Consider the following 25,795-nt stretch of genomic DNA (forward strand, 5'->3'; position numbering starts at 1 on the left):
GAGCATGAAAAACAATAGTGAGGGTCCTGGATTATAGCACACTGGACTTGGAAAAGAATCTGTGCGTCTGTAGCGGTCGTAAAGGAAGGGGGATCAAGTGGAAGAGAAACTCCTCTTTAACAAGGAAAGTTTGCCGAGGAACAGGATATTCACCTGCAGTCCGCCTGGTAATTGCCAAGGGAAAGCGGTGCCTTTAGGATGAGACGATCAGGACAGGACTGGCCAGCCTGCATTTCCCGCTGCCTCCTCGCACCACGCGGTGGGAGGTGCCTGGGCTCCCTCCAAGGAACCTGGCCAAACACTGGAATCTCATCAGGAGGGAACATCAGGCAATTCCAGATTGTGGCACCTTTTATAAGACACTGGCTGGGACTTCTCAAAAAAAGTCGTTATCACGGAGACCAGAAAAAAAAACAAAACATAGGGATTATTCTAGATTAAAAGGACACTCAAGAGACTTGACAACCAAATGCAACATGGGATCCCAGCAGGATCCTGGAGGGGGCTGGGAGGAGAAGCTATGACAGACATTTGGGGACAACTGGGAAAACACAATTATGGACAGGGTATTGATGTTAAGCCCCGGGGACGGTAACACTACTGAAGTCTCGTAGAAGAGCCATGCTGAATCGTCTTTAGGGTTAGGGAGATGATGTCTACAACTGACTCTCAAATGGTTTACCTGTGTGGACATATAATATGGGGGGAGAATTATGGCAAATGGTAACCATTCGTTAACCAGGTGAAGGATATATGTGTCCATTGTCCTATTCTTTCAGCTTTCCTGTAGTTTGAAATTTTTTTAAATAAAAAGTTGGGGGAAATAGCAAAGTTATGAAAAAAAGAAAAATGCTGGCAGTCAGAGGGGAGAGCCTGGTCTGACCCCCAGCTCCCGGCTGGTCTCTGGCCAGGGAACCGGGGTCTCCTTGCTCATCTGTCAGTGGAAAGAGGACAGCCTGTCTGACGGCAGGGTCAACGGACAGAGTGGCACACCGCGGGAGCAGCCGGAGGCCATTAGGAGCTGGCGGGAGCTGCACCTGCCTACGGTGCCCCGTCCCCTCCGCCCTCTCCTGGCTGCAGGCGTCTGCACAGACGGTTTTAGGTGAGTGAAACAGCCCCAAAAAGTGCTGACACAGCCCAGCCTCCAGTCCTACAATATTTATGTACCTCCAGGTGACACTTCTGTGCTTGGTTTCTATAAATTCCCAGGGTGAGCGGCTCAGCACTCAAAGCCATTAGAGCTGAGATGCTGCCACAGAGCCGGGAAACAGCGCTGGGGCTTGGGGGGCTGGGGGCCGCCAAGGAGGCACAAGGCTGGCAGAGCTGCTGCTTGCTGGGCACCTCCTTCCCCACGGGCAGCATGTCACTCTCAGAGACCTCTGCGAAACAGAGGAACGGGCCCAGGTGACCCTGCTGGGCAGGGGCGGAGCTGGGGGGTGGGCCTGAGCTGTGGACCCCATGCTCAGCGCTCTCCCCTGAGCACTGTCATGCAGAGCGCCCCAGCAGAGTGTGGGCCTGAAGGCGCTCTGGTCCCCCACTCCCTGCGCCGTCACCACGATGGCCCCGGGAGGCACAGACGACCCACAGAGCACTGGCCAGCACCTTGCCAACAACGCTGCCTCTGCTTAACGCCCCAGCAACCCGGGAGGGAGGCACCACCATTCCATCCTCATCTAGGAGGCAGGTCACCAAAGCTCCGAGAAATCAGGGGTGTGGGGTCACCCCGGCCGGGCGGGAGACTGAGAGTCAGAGGTCAGGCTCCGAGCTGCTGCACTGAGCAGGCAGAGGGGCCGTGTCTTAAAGGCAATTAGCACAGCAACTCCCTTCCCTTTCTTATCTACCTTATTCTTATCAACAGTTCACAGCTGAGGAAACACACAGGGCTGAAGGACGTTTAGGGAATGGCAGAGAGCCAGGATCCCAACTTAGGGTGACGGAGGCGCCCCGGTCGGCCTAGGGAGGCCCCAGTCGTAGCACTGAAAGTCCAGCTCTTCATCTGGGCAAACTGGGGTGGCTGGTCACCCTCACGGGCCTCCAAAGCCCACACCTGACCTCTGAGCCGTGGACAGACACCTTCATGGGAGGCCCCGTGCAACGCCTCACGCTGGGGATCTGACCTGGTCAGGGCCAAGGGGTCTGGGGCCAGAAGCAGGTCTGTCCTTCCTGATGCATTTCTGGGGGAGGCTTAAGATGAGACGCCCACCTCCACTTCTTACCAGCAAGTCGGTTAATGTCTCTGGGTCTCGGTTTACTCATCTGTAAAGTGGGGGTGAGGCCATTTCTGACGAACAGGAGACTTCATCGGGTGCTGGGGTCCCCTAGCTCAGGGCCACCATGTGAAGCTAGAAGGGAAGGAGAGTGGACATCCCTGCCAGCTCCAAGACTGATAGCCCGTCCCAAACCTTTAACAACCCATTTTGGAATTTATTGTGTAAAATTTGGTGTCTTTGGTACATTTTTCTAGAAAGGTGGTCAATTGTTTTTGCCACCATCTCAAAAGAATCTGTAAGCCACTCTTGGCACCCCAGACGTTAAAATGCCTGCATTAAAGCCTATTTGTCACTAGGCACATAACAAGGTGGTCACACATGTTGGGGTTGACCCCCTGGCCACCCCAACCACAACCCAGACCAAGGTACAGAAAGTACCACCGCAGGGAAGGCTGGCCCACTGCAGCCACACCGGCATTTGCCTTTAAAAACTAAACTAAACTGGGGCCAGCATAGTGGTTGAGTTCACGCACTCCGCTTTGGTGACCCGGGGTTCACAGGTTCGGATCCTGGGCATGGACCTAACACAGCTCATCAAGCCATGGGGTGGTGGCATCCCACATAAAACAGAGGAAGACTGGCACAGATGTTAGCTCAGGGCCAATCTTCCTCACCAAAAAAAACTAAACTAAGATCCATCATGTATCTGGCTATTCTGGGGGAAGTGGGATATAAAAAGCATCTCAAAGCATGGGCCATTGATATTCTCCTCATTAGTACTATTTAATTTCGCTTTGTTTTCTTCAATTATGCGAGCCAGCCGCACCTGAGGAAGGACGCTGGGCTGTCGACCACCTGGGGCTACCAAGCACCTGGCTTGAGTCTTGTGCCAGCAGCTGCTCCAGCCTCGCCCTGTACAAGCAGGCGCCCAGGATCAGCGCAGTGTCTCTCTCACATGCATATGCACATGTGCACACACATGTTCTTGTGCACACACACATGCAGGCTGTCCCCAGGCCCATGCATCCACGTCACTCCTTTCCACCCACCCCAATCTCACTGCACCCACTCCAGGAGGCCTGGTCTGCCACCTGGCCACACTCCCTCCTCTCCTGGGCTCCTGGGCTCCGTGGCAGGTGTCTTTGCCCCACAGCGGAGCACGTGCACAGAGGCCAACCCCACATCAGGGTGTCTGTCCTGAGCCGGGCTGGACTTGTGCTGGCCGCTGGTCTCGTCTCACCACCCATACCACGAAGCTCCCTTTTCTCCCCAGGTGTTCAGAGGGAGCCGACGGCCCGCCCTGGGCCTCTGGTCATCAGCCCCACCTCAGAGCCCAGCGGCCATGTGAAGGCCACGGCGAGGGGGCTGGGGTAGCTGGGAGACTGGGAGGCTCGGAGCCCAAGCAGAAGGGAAGAGCTGGTGCAGGAGGGAGGGGTGATGAGGGCAGGGAGACGGAGAGCAAGACGGAGACGTGGGTTCACTGTCTGCACTTGCTCCAGAGGAAAGCACAAGAGGGACAAGACACCATCCCTGCTCACAGGAAACCTGCAGTCCTGTGGGAGGACGCAGGCGCACACATCTACCAGACACAACGGACCACGGGCCTGCGGATAGGGCAGAGGACAGCGCTGCCAGGCCGGGGCCCCGGAGTCAGAAGCCCCCCGAGATTCTGGCTCCACTACCTATGGGGGTGTCCTTGTGATCACGACCCAGTCCCGTAATGACTGCAAAACAGCTGCTGACACTTAACTCTGTTTTGCGTACATCAAGCTGCTTCGTCCTGGGGTAGGTTCTGTAATTATCCCCATTTACAGGTGGGGAAACTGAGGCAATCAGTAGTAGAGCCAGGGGCCAAGGGCAGCCAGCCCAGCTCCGGAGCCCACGCTGACCACCATCTGAGCCCGCTCAGACAAGGTGGCAGGGGCAGCCGGGAATGCCCCGCTCAGAGGGTCCCACTGCGAGGACCCTCCCCAGCCCGGCTGCCAGGCTTGAGACGGCCATCACATGACCGCCTGAGGGACCAGCCTAAACCTCTGGGGGGGTCTCACTCAGTCTGCAAAGACCCTAGAGTCTGGCTGGGGCTCGCCTCTAGCCCGCCCTAGATTAACGTGCAGGGCCCGGCCCTCCTGGGGTCCATCCGTGGCCCCGTGCGTCTTTGCCAGCTTCAGGGGGCTGGGCAGCTGCTCCTTTGGCGTCCGTCCTCTTGGACCCCTGCAGGCAGGCTCAGAGGGGAGAGGAACCAGGAGGGCGGGACACGCGGAGGAGAGGACAGACTGACAGCCGGAGACGCCGGGGGCTCAGACGGAGGAGAACTGCCACCTGCTGCCACCGTCTGCCCCCCTCACCTCCAGTCCCCGTCTGCTCTCCCCCCAGTGTCCCCTCCCACCTGCCTTCCCTCTGCTGTCTCTCTTTTCTCCTCCACGGCTTCACAGAACCTGTTCCCTGAACCAACGGCTTCAAACTACTTTTTTCTTTTTTTTCAAACCATGAAATCCTTTCATCAACCTAAATCTTCTGGGACGGGAAGAGACCAAATATGGAACACAAGAAAGATCTGAGCTCTTCCGGGTGAGGAGAGGGGGGCCTGGAGCCCTGCCCCTTAGCCATCCCCAGCCCCACAAGACATCCCTTGAAATACCTCCTCACAACCCCCAGAGCCTCAGAGCAGAGTCGGGAACCAGCGCCCCGAGTGACTCCTAACCCCTCAACACTCCCCTGGAAAGGGGGTCCTGCAGGATCCCCACCCCACCCCTGCTCCCTATCTTTCACAAGCTTCCGGAGAGGAAGTTCTTCTAAACATCTAACTTCAGTCCTTCCTGCTGCTGGAAAACATCCGCCTTCCTCTGGAACTTGCTACTGTCAGAGCCTCCGGGGAGGTCTCCACAACCTTCAGAGAATCCATCTCTCAAGTTCCACCTGCCAACTTTTAATTTAAAAAAATAACAGGATGATGACAATAACAATGACACACAGAAAAAGTTCAGACAAAACCGCTGAACAGAGACAACTCCAAGTGACGTGACCCCTGACCCGCATGCTCCGGTGGCCTGAACACTAGGGCTCCCACTTGGCAGCTCCCGGGTGCCTGAGGACTTGGGGAATCTTTCCGCCCTCACGCCAATTTGCATACCATTACCCAAGAAGCTGTGCGCCTGGATTTTGCTTTTGCAAATTCCCACCCGTTTCGTGTCATAAATAAGATAGGAGACAGAAAACTAATACAGCCCCGTGATGCATTATTCATGCTGCGTCACACTGTTGTGATAGATTTACAACAGCTAATACATGCAAACGAAGTTCAGGCACTAAACGTGCAAATTGAGGGCGGGGAAGCGGGTGTATGTGGGGATGGGTGGGGGAAATCTGGGACCATTGGCGTTCAGGAACCCAGAGAAGTTTCTTTTCTGGCATGCTTGGTGACAAAAAGTATTAGTGCCGGTCGCAGAGGCCAGTGCCCAGGTGCAGGGGGAGCAGCTGCAGCAGGTGGTGTGGGAGCCCATGCACGGAGCTGAGGCAGGAGCTGATGCAAGGAGTGGATGCACAGAGCCCAGGCACAGAGCCAATGCAGGAGCTAATGCTTGGGCCAATGCATGGAGCCAAAGCAGGAGCCGATGCAAGAGCCAATGCACGGAGCCGATGCACGGGGTGGATACATGGGGCCGATGCCCAGGGTGGATGCATGGGGCCGACGCACAGGAGCCAGTGAATGGAGCCTATGCACAGGGCCAACACACGGGGCCGATGCACAGAGATGATGCAAGGCGCTGATGCAATACAGGATTATCCACGGGCTGCACTTTGGGAAACACCTTCGTGTGCTCAGTGCCCAGCTCTGAAGTTGGTTAGAATCGAGCCCTCAGTCAATCTTCTGCAGGCCGCCTGCCCACATCTCCCTTCCACAATTATCGGACCCACACAGACGGCCCATCCCTGACGGAAATGCCCTCTGTCCTTCACAGCTCTTCGCTGAGCACCTACCACGCGTCGGCCTGGTCTCAGCACCGGGCATGTGATGGGAGCAGTGAGAGCTGACTAGGCTGGTCCTGCCCTACAGAGGGTTCCCCAACACATGCCCATGTCGCTGTGGCCAGCGCTGTGAAGAATGGCGGCAGGGGTCACGAGGGTGTAACGCAGGGCGTGTGGAGGAGGGGCAGGTGGTCCAGACAGGCTTCTCTGAGGGTGGGGAGCTGGGGTCTAATGGGAGGGTGTTGCCCCAATTAACCCTCACGACAGCCCTGTGGGGCGGGAGCCGGACCAGTGCCCAAATGCTGACACAAGTTGCTCTGTGTTCTGGCACTTTCCAGACAGGGCCGGGAGCCCTGCCTCCAGGCCGTGCTCCTGCAACTGCACCAAGGAGGCTCTGGGGCACAGGGGGTTGCCATGGAAACACTTCAAGCCTGGCTGGGGGTGGGGGAGGAGGTCAGAGGCAGGACATGGGCCCTGATGTGACACGGCTGTCCCACCGGCCTGAAGCACTGTGCCCTGGGGTGGGGGCCACCGTGGAGCAGGACTGAGCCCTCCCCACCACAAGACCCTCTGACAAGCCCTTTACCCCAATCCTTTCCCGCCGTCTCCGGGTGCAGCCTCCCTGCCCCACGTCCCCGAAGGCACAGCTCCCCCCAAGCCCAGTGCGCAAGCCTCCTCCAGCCCAGATTTCACCCTTCCACCCAGAAAGAATGTGTCCCGTGGCACGGCACACTCCTGCCAGCCCACCTTCCACCTGCCCCAAGAGGAGGGGCAGCCTGCGGGCGTCCCACCGACACTGGCGAGAGGTGGCGAGGCACCAGCCGTGGGGTACACAGCGAACAAACAGACGAGGCCCCATATTCATCTGCCTACAGCCCAGTGGGTGCACTGGGACAACAGGCGAGGACAGGGTCAATGCTCTGCCGGGGGAGGTGACAAGACCGTGACGGGGGGTGGAGGTGACTCTGAAGGAGGCATCAGGGCAGGCCCCAGACGAGGCGGCAGCTGAGCTGAGACCGGGGCGATGAGAAGGAGCCGCCCGAGCGAAGCTCCTTGGGACCAGCGTACCAGCCAGGGGGAACAGCAGAGGCAAAGGCCCGGCGGTGGGAAGAGCTTGGCGTGTTCAGAGACCAACAGAGGGGCCGGCGTGGCCGGGAAGCAGAGGCCACAGACTACAGGTCAAAAGGCCTGCCTTCTGGTCCACTTGCCCATCTGGAAAATGGCCCCGGACGAACTGTCTGCAGAGACTGGAGGATCCAACAGCACCATGAACCATCACAGCCCGGCCCAGTCTCCACCACCCCTCCCCGTCGCTACGGCCGCCCTCCCATTAGCGGGGGTGACAGAGACCCCAGCCCATGGGTTGGAGAGCAGTCTTGCCCAGGCGCCCGGACCAACCCCGACTCAGCAGGGCACGCCCTGCACGCCACAGCCTCCTGTCGGCCTGTCCCCAGTAAGTTTTTTTAAATTAAGATGCAACAATCATCCCAGAGCCGGCTTCCCCTCCAGCGATCAGTTGAAATGAACTCCAGACGACTGGATTAGACTTTGAAGGTGGCGATCTAGATAATGAACACGGGGATGCGGTGTTGACACAGGCCCTGGTGAGCTACATTATTATTTAACAGGCCACACTGCTGCCTCCGCTGGGATCAAGGAGCTGAACAAGCAGGTGGGGGCAGGTATCAAATGCAGAAAGAGGCTGGCTGCGGGCGCTCGCTCCGCGGGGAACGGGCTCAGCAAGGTCAGACGTGGCCGCAGAGGGCAAGTGGGCCTAACGGAGACAGCCCAGGGCGGGCCCAGCTCAGAGGCCCCTCCCGGGGGGCCGTCCACCACTGGGCTGACTCTGGCCTGGGCTTGCTCTGCCCGGAGCATCCTCCCCGCCTCCTCTCTCCCTTCGCCCATCACAGCCGCCTCCCTGCCCGGCCTAGCTCAGCGGGCCTGACCCCCAAGAACCACCCCTGCTCCTGTCCCTCCTCCGTCTGGGTCTGGCCCTCATCCCCTGGCTCCCACCAGGTCCAGGCTTACGCCCCCAGGTCTCCTCACACTGGGCTGACACTGAGCGTCCCGAGTCTGCTCCCCACACTGCACTCTGAGCTCTGGAAGAGCTGAGACCAGCTCGTCCCCATTCCTGTCCTTCCAGCACCCTACACGGAGGGCCCGGACATCAGGACGCCCATCTGTACCTCCACCCCAACGATTTACTCAGAGCACCTCTGTGTGAGCTGGACACGGGAGAATCCAAGACGAGCAGGATGCCATCCTTGGCCCGGGAGACATGTTGGTGGACAAGCCCGGCCCATAAACAAATGAGAGTCCCAAGGGTTACATATGACAGGACAGGAACTGCGGGGGACAACGGAGCCGAGAGGAGACTGGACCTTGTGCCTACCCAGGCGGCTGGCACAGAGCAGACTCAGGAAGCCGGTACTCAGCTCTCAACTCTGCCTCTTTCCAGCTGTGTGACCTTGGGCAAGTCACTTAACCTTTCTGTGCCTCTGTTTCCTCATCTGTAGAGTGGGAATAATAATGGTACTCATCTCAGAGAGTAGTTGGAGGATTAAATGAGTTAATACACAGAAGTGCCTTAACCCACATCTAGGCCACGCTAAGCACTCAATGTATGTTGTTTATTACTACTTCCTGGGGGCAGAGAAACCAGGGACAGCTCCTCAGAGTTAGGCAGTCCCTAGGTTAACCCCCGCCATGTCCTCGCATTTGGGCCAGAGCCCTGCTAGCCACACCCTCAGCCAACAGCACCTCAGGCCCCTGGCCTGGAGCACTCAGCCACTCTGAGCATCTCAGATTCCCCTGGGGGTTTCTCGAGCCTGGGGAGGCGGGGCCCAGCCACTCGGCCACACAGCCCAGCCCCCGAAGCGAGGTGCTCTGCTGCAGAGCTCACCCTGTCAGGCCCTTCCCCGCAGCTACGCCCTTGGCACACGGACGCCAGCACAGCAGAGGTCTCTCGGCCACTCCCCGGGGCCTGGGTGGCCGGGCAGCGGGCACTAGGCAAGCATGGAGCTGATGGCGGGGCCAGGTGGTCACTAGCAGTGGCCAGACAAGCCGCTTCCAGGGCCCTGGGCTGGGGCGGGCGGGCTCCCTCCCTTCCAGGCAGCATCGAGGTGGCCTCATTAAACATGCATGGCCATCACCTGTTACCGTGCGAGGGACGCCTTGTACCGAAGGTGCACAAACTTTTCCATTCTCGGCTGCAGAGCGGGCGCCCGCTGTCTCTGGCCCAGCCGCAGAGCCCCCTCACCACCCCTTCCTCCGTCCCGCCTCCATCCCGCCTCCCCTGCCCCAGTGCCCTCTGACGCCCTCCACGCCCTCCACGGTGTGCAAAGCAAGGGAAAGGCCATATTGATCTCCTTCCTAAGAGCAGCCGGTCCAGAACTAATCTGAAATCATCACGGCCCTGCCTGGAGCCCGGCGGCTGCTCGGCCCCAGGGACGGCGGGGCCAGCGCTGAGCTGCAGGCCTGGGCAGGACGCACTGTGGCTGGTGAGGGGTGAAGGCGGTGAGAGCTGGGCAGGGCCCGGCCTGGGCCCCGGTCCTTGCCCTCGCACCTCTGTCTCACGCTCCCAGGACCGCTGGTGGCAGGAGGAAGCGTCCCGTCCCGCCAGGGAAGCGAGAGGATAGCAGACCCGCCATGCGGACACACGCCCACACCCGCCGACAACACGGACTCTAAGGGAGCAGCTCGATTTTCCAAACAAACCACATGAACGGTGATAAGGATTCAAGTTGGGCACATATTACAGTGGTAACTAACGTGCCTCAAACGCTTACTCTGCAGGCACAGGGCGCAACCGCCCTTTTACACAGACGCTCTCATTCAGTCCTCCGGGGAAGTCTACACTGTACTTTCATCACCCCATCTTACAGATGAAGTGACTCAGGCCCAGGAAGGCTCGGCGCCTTGTCTGAGGGTGCACAGCTTGGCAGGGGCAGAGCCAGGGTCCCATCTGAAGCAGCCTGCTGGCAAACCACACACCTCCAAGGGAGTGGGGTGCCCAGGGGACCCGAGGTGGGCACGGCTGGGACAGGGATGGGCTGCCGCCTTGGATGATGCCTCTCGATTCCTCCCCCTCCAGAGAGGCTCGTGGCCCTGGGTGGGCTTCCACCAGCCCCTTCTCCACCCCCACAGGCCTGTGGTTTCCGGGTCCTAAGACTTCTAGACCCTTCCTCAGAAGATCCTTCCTTGGAAACATCTCTCAGCTCCCATCCTCCCTCCCAGTTTCCTCAGCTGCCCCCTCCCCGCGCCTTGTGTCCCGTTTCCCTCTTGCAGCTGAGAACGTCCTTGGGGCACAGGGAGCTCAGCGCCTTCCTGTCCATCCTCTGTCTGCTCTTGGCTTCTTCCCGTCACTGGAGTCACTTTCCCCAGATGGAGAACAGACGCTGGGTCTCCCCCACAGACTACAGGTCTCCGGGGGCAGGCTATCTCTCCCTCATTGGACTGGACGCCCCCCTAAAGGCAGGTTGTGTCTCCCCTATAGACGAGGGCAGGGCTGGGACCCCTTGCCCCTCCCACTGCTGCCCTGAACTGGGCCCCAGCTCAGCTACTGGCTGAGCACCCCTTCACCACGGCTCCCCTCCCAGGCCGAGTCAGAGCCTGTGCAGGGTGCCAGCAGGAGGAAGCTGGGAGGGCACATGGGCCTGGTGCGAGGACAAGGCAGGGACGCCTGGGGAGGGGCTGCAGGGGACAGGCCAAGGGGTCGGAGACTCCTCGTCCTTCTTCCTGCCAAACGGCTTGAGACCCAGGTTGGTCAGGGACCCAAAGGCCCTGGGGAGCCGGCTCTCCCTGCTCATCTTCCTCCCGGAAGGCCGAGGTGAGAGGCCCTTGGAGGAAGAGAGGGATGGGGTGGGGGGGTAGCAGGGAAGCCCCCACAGAGCTGGGACAGGGGCTGGGAAAGGAGCGTGGCTGCAGCTGCTCCAGCTCACCCAGGAGAAAGAGGGCCAAGAAACCCTGAACGCTGGCCGGACACAGCAGGTGCTCCTCCCTGGCCCCTCCCCAGAGCCCACCCCACCGGCCTGGCCCAGCAGCACGGGTGAGGTCAAAGGTCCTCAGTGCCACGACCGAGCGTTGGGGCGGGTGCTGCCCAAGCAGCCCCTGAAGGGGGGCAGCACAGGCGTCACCTTCAGCCCCCAGCCCTCTTCTGCTCAAAGGACGAGGATAGCTCAAAAGACAAGGATAGCTCAAAAGCCAAACCCTCTGGCTCTGCCCAGGCGCTGCCTCTCGTGTGGCCGAGGTGCTGAGGCCTCATGCCTCCACCTCCCGTCCCGGCGCCGGGAAGGGCTGCGGGTGGAACACCCGGGCGCTGGCCCTGCCCAGGACTGAGGCTCCAGCTTTCTCTCAGCCAGTGCGCGGACGGACCCAGGGAAGGGACGCGGATGCCCCTTTGACAGACGGACAACAAGTGTTGACAAGCGGGGCTCACAAGGCACCCACGGGCAAGAGGCAGAACCGCAGCAGAGCCCGGAGAGCCGGCGCCACGGCCGCACCGCGCTCCAGTGAAGACAGCAAGGCAGGCGCCGCGACCCTGACATTCAACCCAGGCTCAGGGCCCCCCCACGGTCCCCCAGAACTCGGTTTCCCAATCTGCCAATCAGGGGCCGTGTCACCAGGGACTCAGCCCCCATCACCTGAGATGCTACAAGGGCCAGACTCCATCGCTGTTCTCGCCTGGCTGTCGAGCAGCCGATTTACAGCCGTAAGAGAGATGACCAAGCGGGCGAACGAGGATGGCCCTCGCGTGGAAGCTCACCCTGGGCCTGCCTGACTGCGAGCCTGTCCCAGAGCTCCACTCCAGGCCTGGTGGCAGCTTGTCCCAAACTGATAATCCAACCAAATCGAAACCGATGGCAAATGTCGCCAAAATACCGCTGGGGGCCATGCCCAAGCCTCACGCCGGCTGCCCAGGATGGACCCTGGGGTGTGGCCAGGCGGGTGGAGATGCGGGCAGGGCTCGCAATGGGGCAAGGCCGGACCCAGCAGCCTCCCGCCCCCACGCTGTTTAAAGAGCCCGGCATCCAGGATGGCCGTCCCCTCAGCACAGCTGGACCCTGGGTACCAGCGCGAGGAGAGGGACCCCAGCTTCACCTCCACAGACAGTAACAGACACCACTCAGGACCCCGATCATGGCCCAGAGCAGCAGCCCTGGGGGGTGTCGGGCAGGGGGAGGGGCCCAGCGGGGGTCTTGGCCCCTCTGCTTCCCAACACACTCCGACTGACCCGAGACACAGCTCAGCGCCGAGAGCAGAGCCAGGAAGAGGCAGGAAAGGCCAGCAAGAGGCAGGAAGTATGCCCAGCAGACTGCCCCAAGGACTGGGGGCCACGAGCCACGAAGAAAGTCCAGTACCTGAGTCTGCAAGCTGGTGGCGTCCAGGACGGTGACCCGGGGCCCACAGCTGGCCCACACGGCGTCCTCCAGGCTCAGCAGGGTGCGGACAGGCCCTGGCCCCACAGTCAGGCACAGGGGAGGGCTCTCCAGGTCCCAGGGCATGCCTCCTGGTGGGGGAAGGAGGAAGCACGTCAGGGATGGGGGTGGCAGTCAGGCCAGGGGCCCAGGGCCCCTCAACCCTCAGGAACCACGGCCCGCAGCGGTGGACCCAGCCCTCTCGCCCTTTCTCTGGCCCCTCGCCCCTGCCAGTGGGATGGTGGTGTTCCCATCTGCCTCTGTTGTGTCTCATTCTCTCTGGGGTCTGTACTCCCCAATTCACCCTCCTCCCCCCATCTCTCTCCCCCTTCACTTCTTCCCCTCCCGCCCCCCGCTCCTGTTCACGCATTCCACACACACTTAGTAAGCACCTACTCCATGCCAGGCCATGTGCTGGGTGCTGGGAAGACAGAAATGAATCAGACACAGACCCTGCCCTCAAGGAAACTCTGGCTGTCCTGAGAAACCAGCAGGTTAATCAGCAGTTGCCACACCATGTGCCAAGCACGGATGACCAGGTGTACACAGGGGGCCTTGAGAACTGCCGAGATGGAAGGAACCAACTCCACACAGGGAAATCCAGGGAGGCCTCCCAGAAGAGGCAGCATCCACACAGCTCTGCTAAAAAAGCAGCAGGACATGGTGAGTGTCCCAGACCCAGTCAAGAGACTTGAGGTCTGGCCCAGGTTCTGCTAGCAACTCGCTAAGGGCCTTGAGCATCTCTCCCCTTCCCAAGGCCTCAGTTTCCCCATCTGTAAAACAGGGAAGGGTGGAGCCACCAAGGTTGTCTCTGAGGACTTTTCTGACATGTAGCTTCTTGAGACTGACTCTCGCCTTCTCACACATCTTCTTGCTTACTCCAAAGCACTCTGCCACCTCTACCAGGATCTCTGATAACCTTATTCCTCCAGAGATGCCGCACCCCTCCCAGGGATGGAAGGAGGGGTCCTGAGAGGCAATGAGCCCCCCGTCCACCCCTCCTTCAGACTGGCAGACTCCCAGAGCTGGGGAGCAGGGACCCCCCTCCAGACACACGACCAGCTCTTTCCAGCCCGTGAACATGGCACGTGGGAAGCAGGCTGGCAGGCCCCTGGCTGTGGCCCCCAAGCTTCTGCATGAACTTGGACAGGTGACCCCGCCTCCCAGCCTCGGTTCCTCATCTGTAAAATGGGCACGACCACTGTGCCAGCACCTCACCGGATGCCACAGGGATCAGGTGACCCCTGCGGAACACTTAGCACAGGTTGGCACACGGGAGAAGCATGGGCGCTGTTGCCACACACGTCAGGTGTGGGCACGCCGGGCACTCTGTCCCTGAATTATGTCCTCAACTCCCAGCAGGCCAGGGTGGCGGATTCTATTCTTATCCTTGCTTTACAACTGAGGAAACTGAGGCACGGCGAGCTTAAATAGCCAGCCCGAATCACACATCTCGGAAGCATCCGGAGCTCACGAGCCCTTACTGTTTGGTGTCATTCGCCACGACACAGCAGTCAGTGGAAGCAGGCGTTTCTGAAGGGCTCTGGGGCCAGGACTGGGGTCCAAGAGGGGCGAGTGACCACGAAGCGGCCAGGCCTCCAGGAGGGACGCTGACCCCACCAGGACATCAGAGCCTCAAAAATGTAAAAATGCAAGGCTTTGAGCGCCCCCCGGTGGCTAGAGGTGAGTAGTGCTTGTGGGGCTCCCACCACTAGGGCCAGAAGGTGGGAGCTGCGGCCCCTCCCAGGAAGCAAGCAGCTAGGGACGGCGGGACCACACCCCAAAAAGAGGGGAATGGGGGCTCTTCCCCACGGGTGCAGCAATGATGGCCACCGAAGCCCTCACACCTTCTGTCCTGCACTCTCCTGGAACAGAGCAGGCCGTGGCTGCCTGGGGTAGGGGCGAGGGGCTGATACCTCCGAGGGTCCCACATGCGCCGACCACCCCTCCAGTTGCTGGGCATCTCCAGAAATCCTCTAGAAGTCCTCACTCCAGGACAGAATGTCCCCCAGAACTGAGATAAAACTTAGTAACACTGTTATTGTTACATCAAAAAGGACACTGGACAGGGGTCTTCAGTTAGAGGGCCCACGGGGAGACCCTGAACAAGAGGCTGCCCGTGCCTGGGACTCCTCCCATCTGCACCACGAGGGAACAGCAGTCTGACCCCCAAGGTTCTTCCCAGCCCTCACGAACCACAATTCTCAGATTTGAAAGGCAATCACTGTGAGCTCCGGGCAGGGCTAGCTGCACCTCCCCCACCCCCCGTATCTGGTGGGGGATCCCTCCACCCCCTCCTTGCCCTCCAGAGGTTCTGAGAGAGCTCGCAGTGTTCCGGAACACGCACACACGCACACAAACACACCCGCCCCCTGCGTGACAGCCCATTTGTCTGGCCCGGCACCGGCCCACACGCCAGACAAAGGCCCTGTCTCGGCAAAGGCACCTTCAGGAGGCTGGAGGCCCCTCCCCAGCCCACAGCGGGGAGCCCAGCCGGCCTCCCTCGGGGTCCATACCCAGCCGGAGCCAGAAGGCAGGACACAGAGTGAAAGTCACGGAGACCAAGGGGCCCAAAGCGCAGCCCGTGCCCGGCAGGTCACAATGCTGGTCAGGACGATGACGATGGAATAAGGCACACGTCTACACTCCAGGCCCCGTTCTGGGCACCTGGCCTTCACAACCTCTCTATCGGGGTGGCTGCTTCACCCCCATTTCACGGGTGAGGACACTGAGGCTCCGACAGGTGAAGCAACAGCCCCAGTCTGACAGCTGCAACTCAATGATGGGCAGCCTGACCCCCAGCCCCCACCTTACCCACTCCCTCACCTGCCTGCTCCAGGGGGTGACCCTGGCCCTCATCCCCAGCGTCTAACCAGGGACATTCCTGCGCCACCCCCCCAGGCCTGGTCATGATCCTGTGCCTGACAGATATGGGGCAGATGGCTCTGCTCAGGGACAGCGGCCACCCGGCTCATCTCTGCGTCCCAGCGCCCTGCTCAGTGCCTGGCTCCCCACGGGCACTGACTACAGATTCGCTGAGTGAATGAGTGAATGAATGAATGAGTGGATGAAGGCAGATAAGCAAGGCTCCTGGGGGACAGCCGACTGACTGTCATGGCCACACTGCTCTTGGCCTCGGTTTCCCCATCTGTCAGCTGGAGGTTGGACTCTGAGGCCCCTCCAGCTGACAGTCCGGGACTCCACGTGGCCCAGTGGCCTTGGAATCCTCACAGTCACCTCCCCGCTGCTGGTCCCACAGGTCCTCCAGGATACAGGCAAGTCCCCAGGCTGGTTTCTACCTGTTTTACTTAATATTTCTGGTCCTGCCCTTCTGCAAGGAGCCAAAGCGTGGGCCCCGAATGCCAGTGTTATCCTGCCTTGGTCTCAGCCACACCCAGGCAGGACAGGAAGCCTGTCACTATAAACACTGACAAATATTTCGTCCAATACCGGCTCCAAGCCCAGGATAAGGGTCCGGATCATGCACCCTCCCCAGACTCTCCGGCCACCAGGGGGCACCAGAGACGGGCGCTAGGGGCACAGGGCCGGGCAGTTGGCCAGGAGCCGCTCTGAGCTCCAGCTCTGGGCCGGGATGGGTCAGGGGTGTCAAGGGGTATCGAGGCCTCGGTGAGTGTGAAGGAGGCCCCACAGCCGGGTCACGGCCAAGCTGATGATTCCAGAGCAGCCACACGCCGCCCAGGGGAAAGGCGATGGGAGGGATCGCCCCCAACACTGTGCAGCAGGCCCTGGGGGTCCCCTTCACGCCCGGCCACCTCTGGAGGACACCACGGGGGTCCCACAGGCCTCCCAGGCCAAAGCCAAACCAAAGACCCAGGGGCCGGGCTCACGAGGACAGAGTGGCCAGGACTCACCTGCCAGGCCAGGTGCCGCAGCCTCCCCACCAGCCTCCCTGCCCCCACCCCTGTCCGCCAGCCAGAGGGGCGCGGTGCTCGGCCACTCCCACACTTCCCTCTACTTCCCACAAACTGAGACAAACCCAAAGCCCAGCGGATTCGGCCGTCCACTCCAGACCTTGCCTCGTGCCACTGACCCCTCTGGCTGCCGTCCAGCACAACAGCCTCCTCTTTGCATTACTCCACCAGACCAGCCCCTCTCCTGCCTCCAGGTCTTTGCACACGCTGTTCCCTCTGCTGTGAACACCATTCCTGCAACTCTTCACTCGCCTGGCCGCTTCTCCTTCTTCGGGTCTCAGCTTCAGGATCCTGCTCCTTGGAGAGGCCTTCGCCGACCAGGCCACCCCACGCCCAGGGGTCAGGCCCTCCCTGTCACCCTGTTTCCTCCCTCAGGACCTCAGCATGACGTGCAGTCGTAAGCCTCCTGCTTGTCCACGTGACTAATTCCGTCTCCCTATAAACTCAGCGAGGGCAGGATCACACCCGTCTTGCTGCCCCATCGTGTGCATGGCACACAGTAGGTGCTCAGTAAACACCTGGAGTACACGTGTGTGCGAGGCGGGAAGGTGGAGCACCTCAGCCTCCTCCTCCAGGCGCAACAGCGTCGGCTCTGCTCGCAGCAGCCTGAGCCCCTCACACCTGGAGAGGGCTCTGGCCCCAGAGAGAGGACACGCGGCCAGGTCTCGGCTCCCCCAGGGGCTTTGGGGAGTCCCTTCCCATGCAGAAAATGACGGTGTGGGGTCCAGTGGTCCCCAACGGCCCTCTGGTTCTGACAAACTGCCAGGCTCCCACCCCATTGGCTGAAAGCCAATGGTCAGACCCCAAAGCCCCTATTATGGGTTGAATTATGTGCCCCCCCAACATTCACATGTCAAGGTCCTAACCCCCAGTACCTCAGAATGGGACCTTGTTTGGAAATAAGGGTTGTTGCAGATGTAATTAGTTATAACGAGGTCATCCCGGAGGAGGGTGGCCCTGAATCCAATCTGACTGGTGTCCTGAGACAAAGGGGACATTTGGACACAGAGACAGGGCCATGTGAAGACGGGAGAGATGCTGCCACAGCCAAGGATGCTCCCAAAGCTGGGAGAGCGTCTGGAACAGATCCTTCCTGGCACCTTCCGAGGTCGTGCGGCCCTCACGACACCCTCGTCTTGGACTTCTGGCCTCCAGAACGTGAGACAATAAGTCTCTGTCGTTGGAGCCACTCAGTGAGCGACACTTTGTCATGGCAGCCCCTCACCTCCTCCCAAGCCAGGCGCCCAAACTGACGGGTCAGGATCCAAGAGGGAAAGGGCCAAAGGCAGCCCACGCTGGGGACCGGGAGGCCAGAGCGGGGCAGGGAGGCTCAGGATCCGGTGGAGGTCCCTTTGGGATCCCTGTCTAAATCCCCGAGGACCTGGGCCACGTTCACACTCACACACACACTCTGTCTGACGGCGAGAGGGATGTTTGTTCCCTCCTCCTTCCCCCTTTAATTAAAAACTATAAATGCCTTATCAAAAGCTAATTAAAAATACCAACACGGTGCCAAGTGGCAAAAAAAATAGCTCCGTACGAATAGCCGTTTATAACCCTGAAACAGGCTGTGATGACGCGGCAACGTGAGGCTGTGGGAGGAGAATGGAGGGACTGACCGGTCGCAGAGCGTCAAGCCCACCAGCCCGCTCTGGGGCACTGGGGTGCCCTCCCTGCCCAGTCCTCATCATCGAACTGGGAGCTGAACAAGCCACAAGGGGACAGGGGACCACACCCCTGTGGCTGTGGACAAGCACGTCCCCTCCCTTAGTCTCAGCACGGGCGTCCGTAAAGAGGAGGCAGTTCTCAGGGTTGTGGCAAGAATTCAGATGATGCGCCGGCGCTGAGCACTCACACGGTCCTGAGACAGCAGGACCAACACTGTTAGCCTTGCCCTCCAGGCATCATAATCTGTGCCATTGAGGGACCAAGACAATAACAGAGATTCTAACGCTTTTCTCCACTGGGTGCTCACTGTGCCAGGCCGTAGGCTCTGCCTTTACTGGGCTGTCTAACCCACCAGTACCCATGAGGGCTGGGTACCACCATTATTACCACTTTACAGATGGGGAGACCGAGGCACAAAGAGGAGAAGCCGCTCACCAATGGACACAGCTGTCATCCGGGCAGAGCCAAGACGGGAAGCATGTGAAACCAGGCCTGTCTGACCCCAGAGTCCTTACTCTTATCCCCTACATTCTCCTGCCAACGGGCTAAGCTGCCTGTGTGGTAGTGAGCACCCCGTTCCTGAGAGGACCCCACTGGGGATCAGGGATCTCCAAATCCCCCCAGCACTGAGATCCCCTGATTCGTTTCTGAGCTGCCTACTTGGCCTGCATCCCACAACCACTCTGGTACAGGATCCAGCCCCCAGCACCCCAACTCCCCATCCTCACCGCTGGTCCGAGGGTAGGCGGCGAGGGTCCCATCCTGCAGACCGGCAAACAGGTGGAAGGGGCTGTGCCGCAGGCAGAGCACGGGCTGCAGGCCTGGACTCCTGCAGGTCGCCAGGCACTGTGTGCCCGTGTCCACGCTGCCGTAAACCAGGATGCTGCGGGGAGAGGCCCAGGTGACTCGTTCGCCCCCCAGCCCCCACTGCCCCACTTGCCTCCCAGGGGGAGGGGGCCCACGCCCCGCCTCAGCCAGGGCTCCCGCGGTGTCACCAGGCTGTCGTCCCACCTTTCAGCAGCTCGGACCTTTTGAGGACAGTGCCCTCCTGGGCCCCTGTCCCATAGAGTACTGAGGTGGGGGCTCTGAGGTGGCATGATAAAGGCACGAGAGGACTGTTTCCAGGGCCATACAGACCCAGGTGCAAATCCAGACGTGCCCCCTGCCAGCGGGCTGGCCCTGAGCCTCAGTTCCCTCCACAAAACGGGCAATGATGCCCTCTCACGGCCATGAAAAGGAACAAAGCACCGACACAGCCACACGGATGACCCTCGGAAAGGCCATGCTGAGTGAGCAAAGCCAGGCACAGAGGGCCGCACATCGTACCTGTCGTATGATCCCTTTTATACAAAATGTGCAGAAGAGACAAATCCAGATGGGAAGCACATGCGTGGTTCCCAGGGGTTGGAGGCACGGAGTCGGGTGACTGCCTAATGGGTACGGGGTTTCTTTTTTGGGTGGATGAGAATGTTCTAGAACTAAGAGTGGTGATGGTTGCACATTGTGAACATACCAGAAGCCACTGAATTGTACCCTTTATTTTTATTTTTATTTTTTTGAGGCACCCGGGAACCAAACCTTGGCCACCAAAGTGGAGCATGCCGAACTTAACCACCAGGCCATGGGGCCGGCCCTGAATTCTACACTTGAATTTAAAATGGTTAAAATGGTGAGTTTTATATTATGTGAATTTTTATCCCATTAAAAACAAAACAGGGGGCCAGCCCCATGGCCCAGTGGTTAAGTTTGGCACTGTCTGCTTGGGCAGCCCAGGGTTGTGGGTTCAGATCCCGGGCATGGTGAACCTACACCACTTGTCAGCCATGCTGTGGTGGCGACCCACATATAAAATGGAGGGAGACTGGTAAAAGATATTAGCTCAGGGTTAATCTTCCTCAGCACAAAAAAAAAAAAAAAAAAAGTAGTTCACCAGGCCCCTTCCAAGTCCAGGCCCTGGCTGGGCAGACCCAGGCCCAGGCTTCAAGGAGCTTCTAATGTCTCCAGGTTGGTTCTGCGTATGTTAGCTCTGTGGTCGTGGCTTCATATGACCCACGTCTTGGGGCATCTCCCAGTAGCCCTGCATGGGGGGATTCTAACTCCACTTTACAGACGAGTAACTGAGGCTCAGCAGTTAAATGGTGCACCGAAGGATCCACAGAGAGGAAACAGTGGATTCAAACCCAGCTCTGGCTGACACCAAAGCCAGCACTCACCCATGGGACCACACCACCTGGGAGGGAGCCAGTTTGTGTGAAGCAGCCCCTGCAGGGTCTCCGTTAGAGTGCAAGCAGCTCCTGACACTCCAGCTCCCACACTGGGCATCCCTGGTCCCCACCTTCCTGCTCCCCACCAGGGGTGGAGAGTGTTGGTGGACAAGCTGACCGGGAAAGCTGAAGGGACAGCCTCCACCTCACCGCCAGGCCCCTCCGCAGGCCGTTCTCGGCCCCTACCGCCCAGGCCCCTCACCTGCCATCCTGGAGCCCGAGGCAGATGGTGGGATGCGCTGCAGCCGAGGGGTCAGCAGCCGTGTGGCTCTCGTCGCCGTCTCTGCTCTCCTCCTCCTCTGGCTCCGGAATGTACTCCATGCAGAGCACAGGGGCCGCCAGTGGGAAGGACTTGACGGTGCGGGGCGAGGGCCGGTTCAGAGAGAAGATCTCGACCTGGCCCCCTGAGCCTTCCTGCCCGCCCCCGACCTGGGCAGAGACCCAGAAAGGCCGTCAGGTGGGACCATGGGAGCAGAGGCAGAGCACAGCCCCTGCCTCCCCGGCAACCTGTCCCAAACGTCTAATTGCCCCTGAGGTTAGACATTGAGAGGAGCCTCCCCTCTCCTTCCCACTCATGTCCTGCTGTCACTGAAGGTTACTCGTCCCAGCTGCCATGGCAACAAGTCAGATTCAGTGCTCAAAGGAAATCAGGTAAGGAGCTAAGGTGGACTAGATAACCAGTCAGCTTTCTATTTCCCTGTCTGTAGGGTGAATTTCAACCAACAAGTAGGGAACATAAACTCTATCTCTTTAAAATGTCCCCCTCTGTCTTGTTCATTGTTCTATCTCTGTGTCTAGCACATGGTAGGCATTCAATATATACTTGCTGAATGGATGGATGGATGGATGGATGGATGGAAGAGATGAAAAAAAGTGGGTGGATGAGTGGATGGCTGGAAGGAAGGGATAAAAGAGTAGGTGGATAAATAGATGGATGGACAGATGGATGGATGATGATGGATGGATGATGGATGGATGGATGGAAGGATGGATGGATGGAAGGATGGATGGAAGGATGGATGGAAGGATGGATGAATAGAAGATGAATGGATAGATGGGTGAATGGATGGATGGATGGAAGGATGGACGGATGGATGCACTATATGCTAGATATTAGGGACACAATGAAGAACAAATTATCCTCAGAGAGGACATTTGGGCTGGACTCTGAAGGGTAAGCCAGAGTTTTCCTGCCTTGTGCCTGAAGACAGGAATGAGCAGGGGTTAGGGGATGGCCAGAGGAGTGGTGAGGCTGGAACGTCGGGGAGTCCATGGGAGGGCACAGTCTGCACAGGAGCATGAGGGTACCTATTTGAATTGAGAGAGGCTTTGCCAGGAACCTCGGGGGCAGAAAGGTGAGCTTCAATCTCTGCAAGAGATGGGCAATAAGCAGCCCTGCTTCCTGACCCCCGGGGTGAAGGCCCTGCCACCCAGGCACTCTGCACAGCTCCCCATTCGTTCGTTTCCTTCATGGCACCAGTGCTACATGGAAGAGTCACGCTCACTTATTTGTCCCCTGGTTTTCTGTTGTCCCTGGTGAGGTTGCACCTGCCAACTCCGAGCAGAGTCCGGCACAGAGGTTCCCAGGAAGACCTTGCCAGGTGCAGGTGCATAAATAGGGGCCAGCAGACTGGTGGCTTTCTCCAACACCCCCTCCCAGGTCCACACTCCCTGCTCCTGTCCTGAGTCCAGAACCCCTGGCTGAGCGTGGGGATTACTCACCCAGAGGTAGCCCTGTGGAAGGGAGGTGCTGACCGCCGAGAAGCCCAGCAGGGGACAGCTGACGGGACTGTGGACCAGGGCCCCAAGCTGTGGAGACAGAGATGCACACTCAGGGTTAAGTGTCAAGGTGCCAACATCCGGCAGCAGGACCTTTGTCTGGACTGCCTGTGGTGGTCGTTAAACCTGCAGATTCCTGGGCCCCATTCAGGCCCGTAACAGAACCCCTGGGGGTGGGGCCAGGAAAGTGGCGGGTGCCACAGGATCTCCAGGCTGTGCCTCTGCACTCACATTTGACCATGGCTCTCCTAGAACCTTTCAGTCAGAGGCGGCCTGAATGACACTCTGGGCCAGCCAAGCACTCTTCAAACTGAGCAACTTGCAGATCAGATTTGTCGAAAACCACTAACGCTTACCCCTCTTACGTTACAGATGGGGAAACTGAGGTCCACCGAGGACACACGATTGGCCTAGGCCCCGGGGAAGGCAAGTGACAGGGCTCCCTCCCTGGCCTTCCTGCATTCCTCCAGAGAAACACGATGGAGGGCAGAAGGGGGCTGGGGATCTGGGTTCTGCCCAACTGAACAACAGAACCGCTCTGCAGACGAGCCCAGCAGGACCAAAGGGCTGGGTGGCCCGTGCAGGCTGCCGTGGGGGTGGGGGGCTCCGTCTATAACGGGCTGTCACCGAGAGCCAACCAGCTGCGTGCTCCTCCTGTGTCTGCTGCCCCCAACCCCAGACCGGGCGGCTCTCTGGGGCTTGTTTCCTGAGCAAGACTCGGCCTGTCTGTCTCTCTGGCCAGGACAGCAATGCAGGGGGACGGCATGGCCCTTGCAGGGGCCTTGCTGGAACCCCTGGCCAGATGGAAGGGAAAGGAGGCGGAGTGGGGGCAGCTGGACGTGCCTGTGCCCCATGGAGGAATCTGGCCTCCTCAGGACCTTTGCCAGGCAGGTGCTGCCCTCTGCTGGTGCTGAAGGCCCTGGCCAGCCCCGGCCCTGTTGGAATATTCTAACAAAATTTCCAATGGCCATAGGTGACAGGATCCAAAGAGAATACCTCATCCAGCCCCTCATTTTGAAGTCAGCAAACCCGAAGTTCAGGGGTCAGGGGTGGGGGACATGACTGGCTCAAGGTCATACAGCAGGTCAGTGGCCCCGTCAGGGCTGGAATTCAAAGCTTCGACTCCCAGGCCTAGTGGCCTTCCTACTCTGGTTGAATTCTACCCAGAGGCCAGGCTGCCATGCTGAAGGCCTCGGCCCTCCAGGCTCCTGCTTCTGCCTGGCTGGGAGGATGGGTCTAGATGCCCAGAGCAGGATGCTTCCCCGACCCCACCTCTTGGGCGCCCTCAGGCCCCTGCTCCCCGTCCTGTTGTTCGGGGTGGGCCCTCCCCTTGGCTTCCTGAGGACCCTCCAGGGACAGGTCTCCAGCCTGGATGGAGCCAGGTGTCCAAGAAGAACCTCTCGCTGCCTCAGTAGTCAGGTCTTCAGAAATTCCCCCAAAACACACACCAGTAGCTTTTCCTTCCTGGGGACCAAAACGTCCTCCAACTCTGAGCACACACCATGCAGCAGGCTAACAAGCAGTGGACATGAGTCGTGTCATTTAATCCTCACTATATCTCAGGCAGGGGGCCATGGTGGCCACCCCAGTTTACGCGCTGAAGACACAGCTGTGATGCTGAGAGCTGAAGCAGCACGCCTGATGTGGCACAGCTGGGACATGCAGAGCCGGGCCTCAAACCCAGGGCAGGGCGGCACCGCCGACGCCCTTTCACTCTCCCGATTCAGTTCCCTTCTGAGTCAGGGGGCCTTGGTGCAGCCCAGCATGGCCCCAGCCACCGTCAGCACTGAGAAGAGAAAGGCTGCTTCCTTCAGCCCCCGGCACCCTGCTCCCTGGGGGGAAAGAGCCCGACAGACACCCTCATCCAGCCAGCAGCACAAGAGCGCTGATCTCGTCTACACTGGGACGGGGTGGGGACCAGCAAGCTTTTCCTGGAGGGCAGACTCAGTTGCCGGCTCCCATTAGGCCAGCCGCACAGCCCGAGTCCTGGGCCCAGGTGGTGGTCTGGGAGGGCGGCCCAGGCAGAGGCTGACACCCTCCCATCTGCTCCCATAGTCATCGGACAAGGCCCGGCACTCTGGGGCCCTCATTCATCTGGCTGCCAGTGCGGAGCTGATGGGCACATAGGCCTGGTCCGGGGTGAGGGGCAGGCGTGGGCAGAGCAGGAGCAGTGCCTTCAGGCCCAGCAGATGAGACGTGCAGGCTCTGCTCCGTCCCTCAGAGCCCCACAGGCCCATGACCCAGAGATTCACTCACGGTTCCCTTGGCTCGCACAGGGGGCTCCACAGGAGATGGCCGGCAGGGGGCCAGGATGCTTCCAGACTCATCATCACGCCCCAGAGCTCCAAATGAGAAACTTCTCAAGCCCTCATCCCCCCGGTGGGAGGTGGGAGACAGCTCCCCACTTGCAGGGGGAAGTTTCTTCCAACGAGGCCCCAGGCAGCAGTCTGTCTGGGACTCCACCACCCTGGTGTGACCTGTCAGGATACAGCCTGAGTCCTATATCCCCGACCACAGAATCCATTCCTCATCCTGGAAGTGGCCCCAGGTCTGCCTTCTCCACGGGATGCGCGAGGGCCAGGCGAGCCTCAGGCAGGGTGGACCCTGAACAGTCCCCACTCCCCCGCCCCGAGGCCCAGGGGTAACCCCGCATGCTGGGAAGGAGCTCCGAAGACTCAGCAGGCCTCCCTGCTGATCAATAACCAATCAATAAGAACTAAAGCCCTACAAAGGCTCCCCCTTGGAAATGCCAAGGGGGTGGGGATCGAGGCCATGGCACATGCCAGCCAAGCCCCAGTGGAAGCAAGGAAGGGGCAGGATGGGGAAGCAGTCGAGAAAACCCTCCTTCTGGGGTGACCGTGGGCGAGTGATTGCTCCTGCCTCCCTTCCCTCAGCTCAAGGCCTCACGGCCCCGTCCCTGAGGGAGGATTAGAAAGTTAGTCGCTGGGAAGCACCTAGAACACAGCCTGGCACCAGATGCCTCACAGAGGAACCTGCTACCACACTGTCAAGACTGAAGAATTCTAAATAATATCGTTGTTGTTGTTATTATTATTGTTGTTGTCGTTATCCTGGCCACTGGCCACCGGCCATGAGTCAGGCTCCGAGTTGGAACCTGACCCGGTGTCTCTCTCACCGAACCCCTACCCGTCTGCAGCACGGGGAATGCTCCCCACCCCCCCACCCCCTACACACGATCCTCCCTGCGCCCAAGCCGAAGCCCTGGGCACGCCCTTCCTCTCCTCCACCCCCAGCCCCTGTCTAATCTCTCACCAATTTGGCCAGTGCTACCCCAGGACTCCCCGAATGTGTCCCCGTGCCCCCGGGCCATGGCCTCCACCAGGGCAGGGGCTAGGGTGAGGACAGTGGGGCCCTCACCTCGGGTGCAAACCTTCGGGGGGCCAAAACACACAGATATCAAGAAAAGTATTTTAACGTAATTTTTTAAAATCAAAAATAACACCCCCAAAAAATCCATAGTGAACAATTACTAAGAGCTTAAATAAAGACAGGACCCGACTCCACTCTTCCACGACCCTCCCTCACCCTAATCCTGGCCC

General features: G+C 59.6%; 1 protein-coding gene across 43 annotated transcripts in view; it reads right to left on the reverse strand.

Annotated features, from left to right (window-relative positions):
- ARHGEF10L (Rho guanine nucleotide exchange factor 10 like) overlaps nucleotides 1–25,795 on the reverse strand; it is a 153,585-nt gene that overhangs the window by 16,402 nt on the left and 111,388 nt on the right. For all 43 annotated transcript variants that reach the window (XM_070601211.1, XM_070601176.1, XM_070601255.1 and 40 more), the window contains 4 exons: nucleotides 22,179–22,265; nucleotides 20,659–20,885; nucleotides 18,921–19,075; nucleotides 12,536–12,684 (listed from right to left, as the gene is read on the reverse strand). In XM_070601211.1, the coding sequence (XP_070457312.1) occupies nucleotides 12,536–12,684; nucleotides 18,921–19,075; nucleotides 20,659–20,885; nucleotides 22,179–22,265 (618 nt within the window). The remainder of the gene's footprint in view (nucleotides 1–12,535; nucleotides 12,685–18,920; nucleotides 19,076–20,658; nucleotides 20,886–22,178; nucleotides 22,266–25,795) is intronic.

This window comes from Equus przewalskii, chromosome 2 (genome assembly GCF_037783145.1).
Source record: "Equus przewalskii isolate Varuska chromosome 2, EquPr2, whole genome shotgun sequence".
Taxonomy (NCBI): domain Eukaryota; kingdom Metazoa; phylum Chordata; class Mammalia; order Perissodactyla; family Equidae; genus Equus; species Equus przewalskii.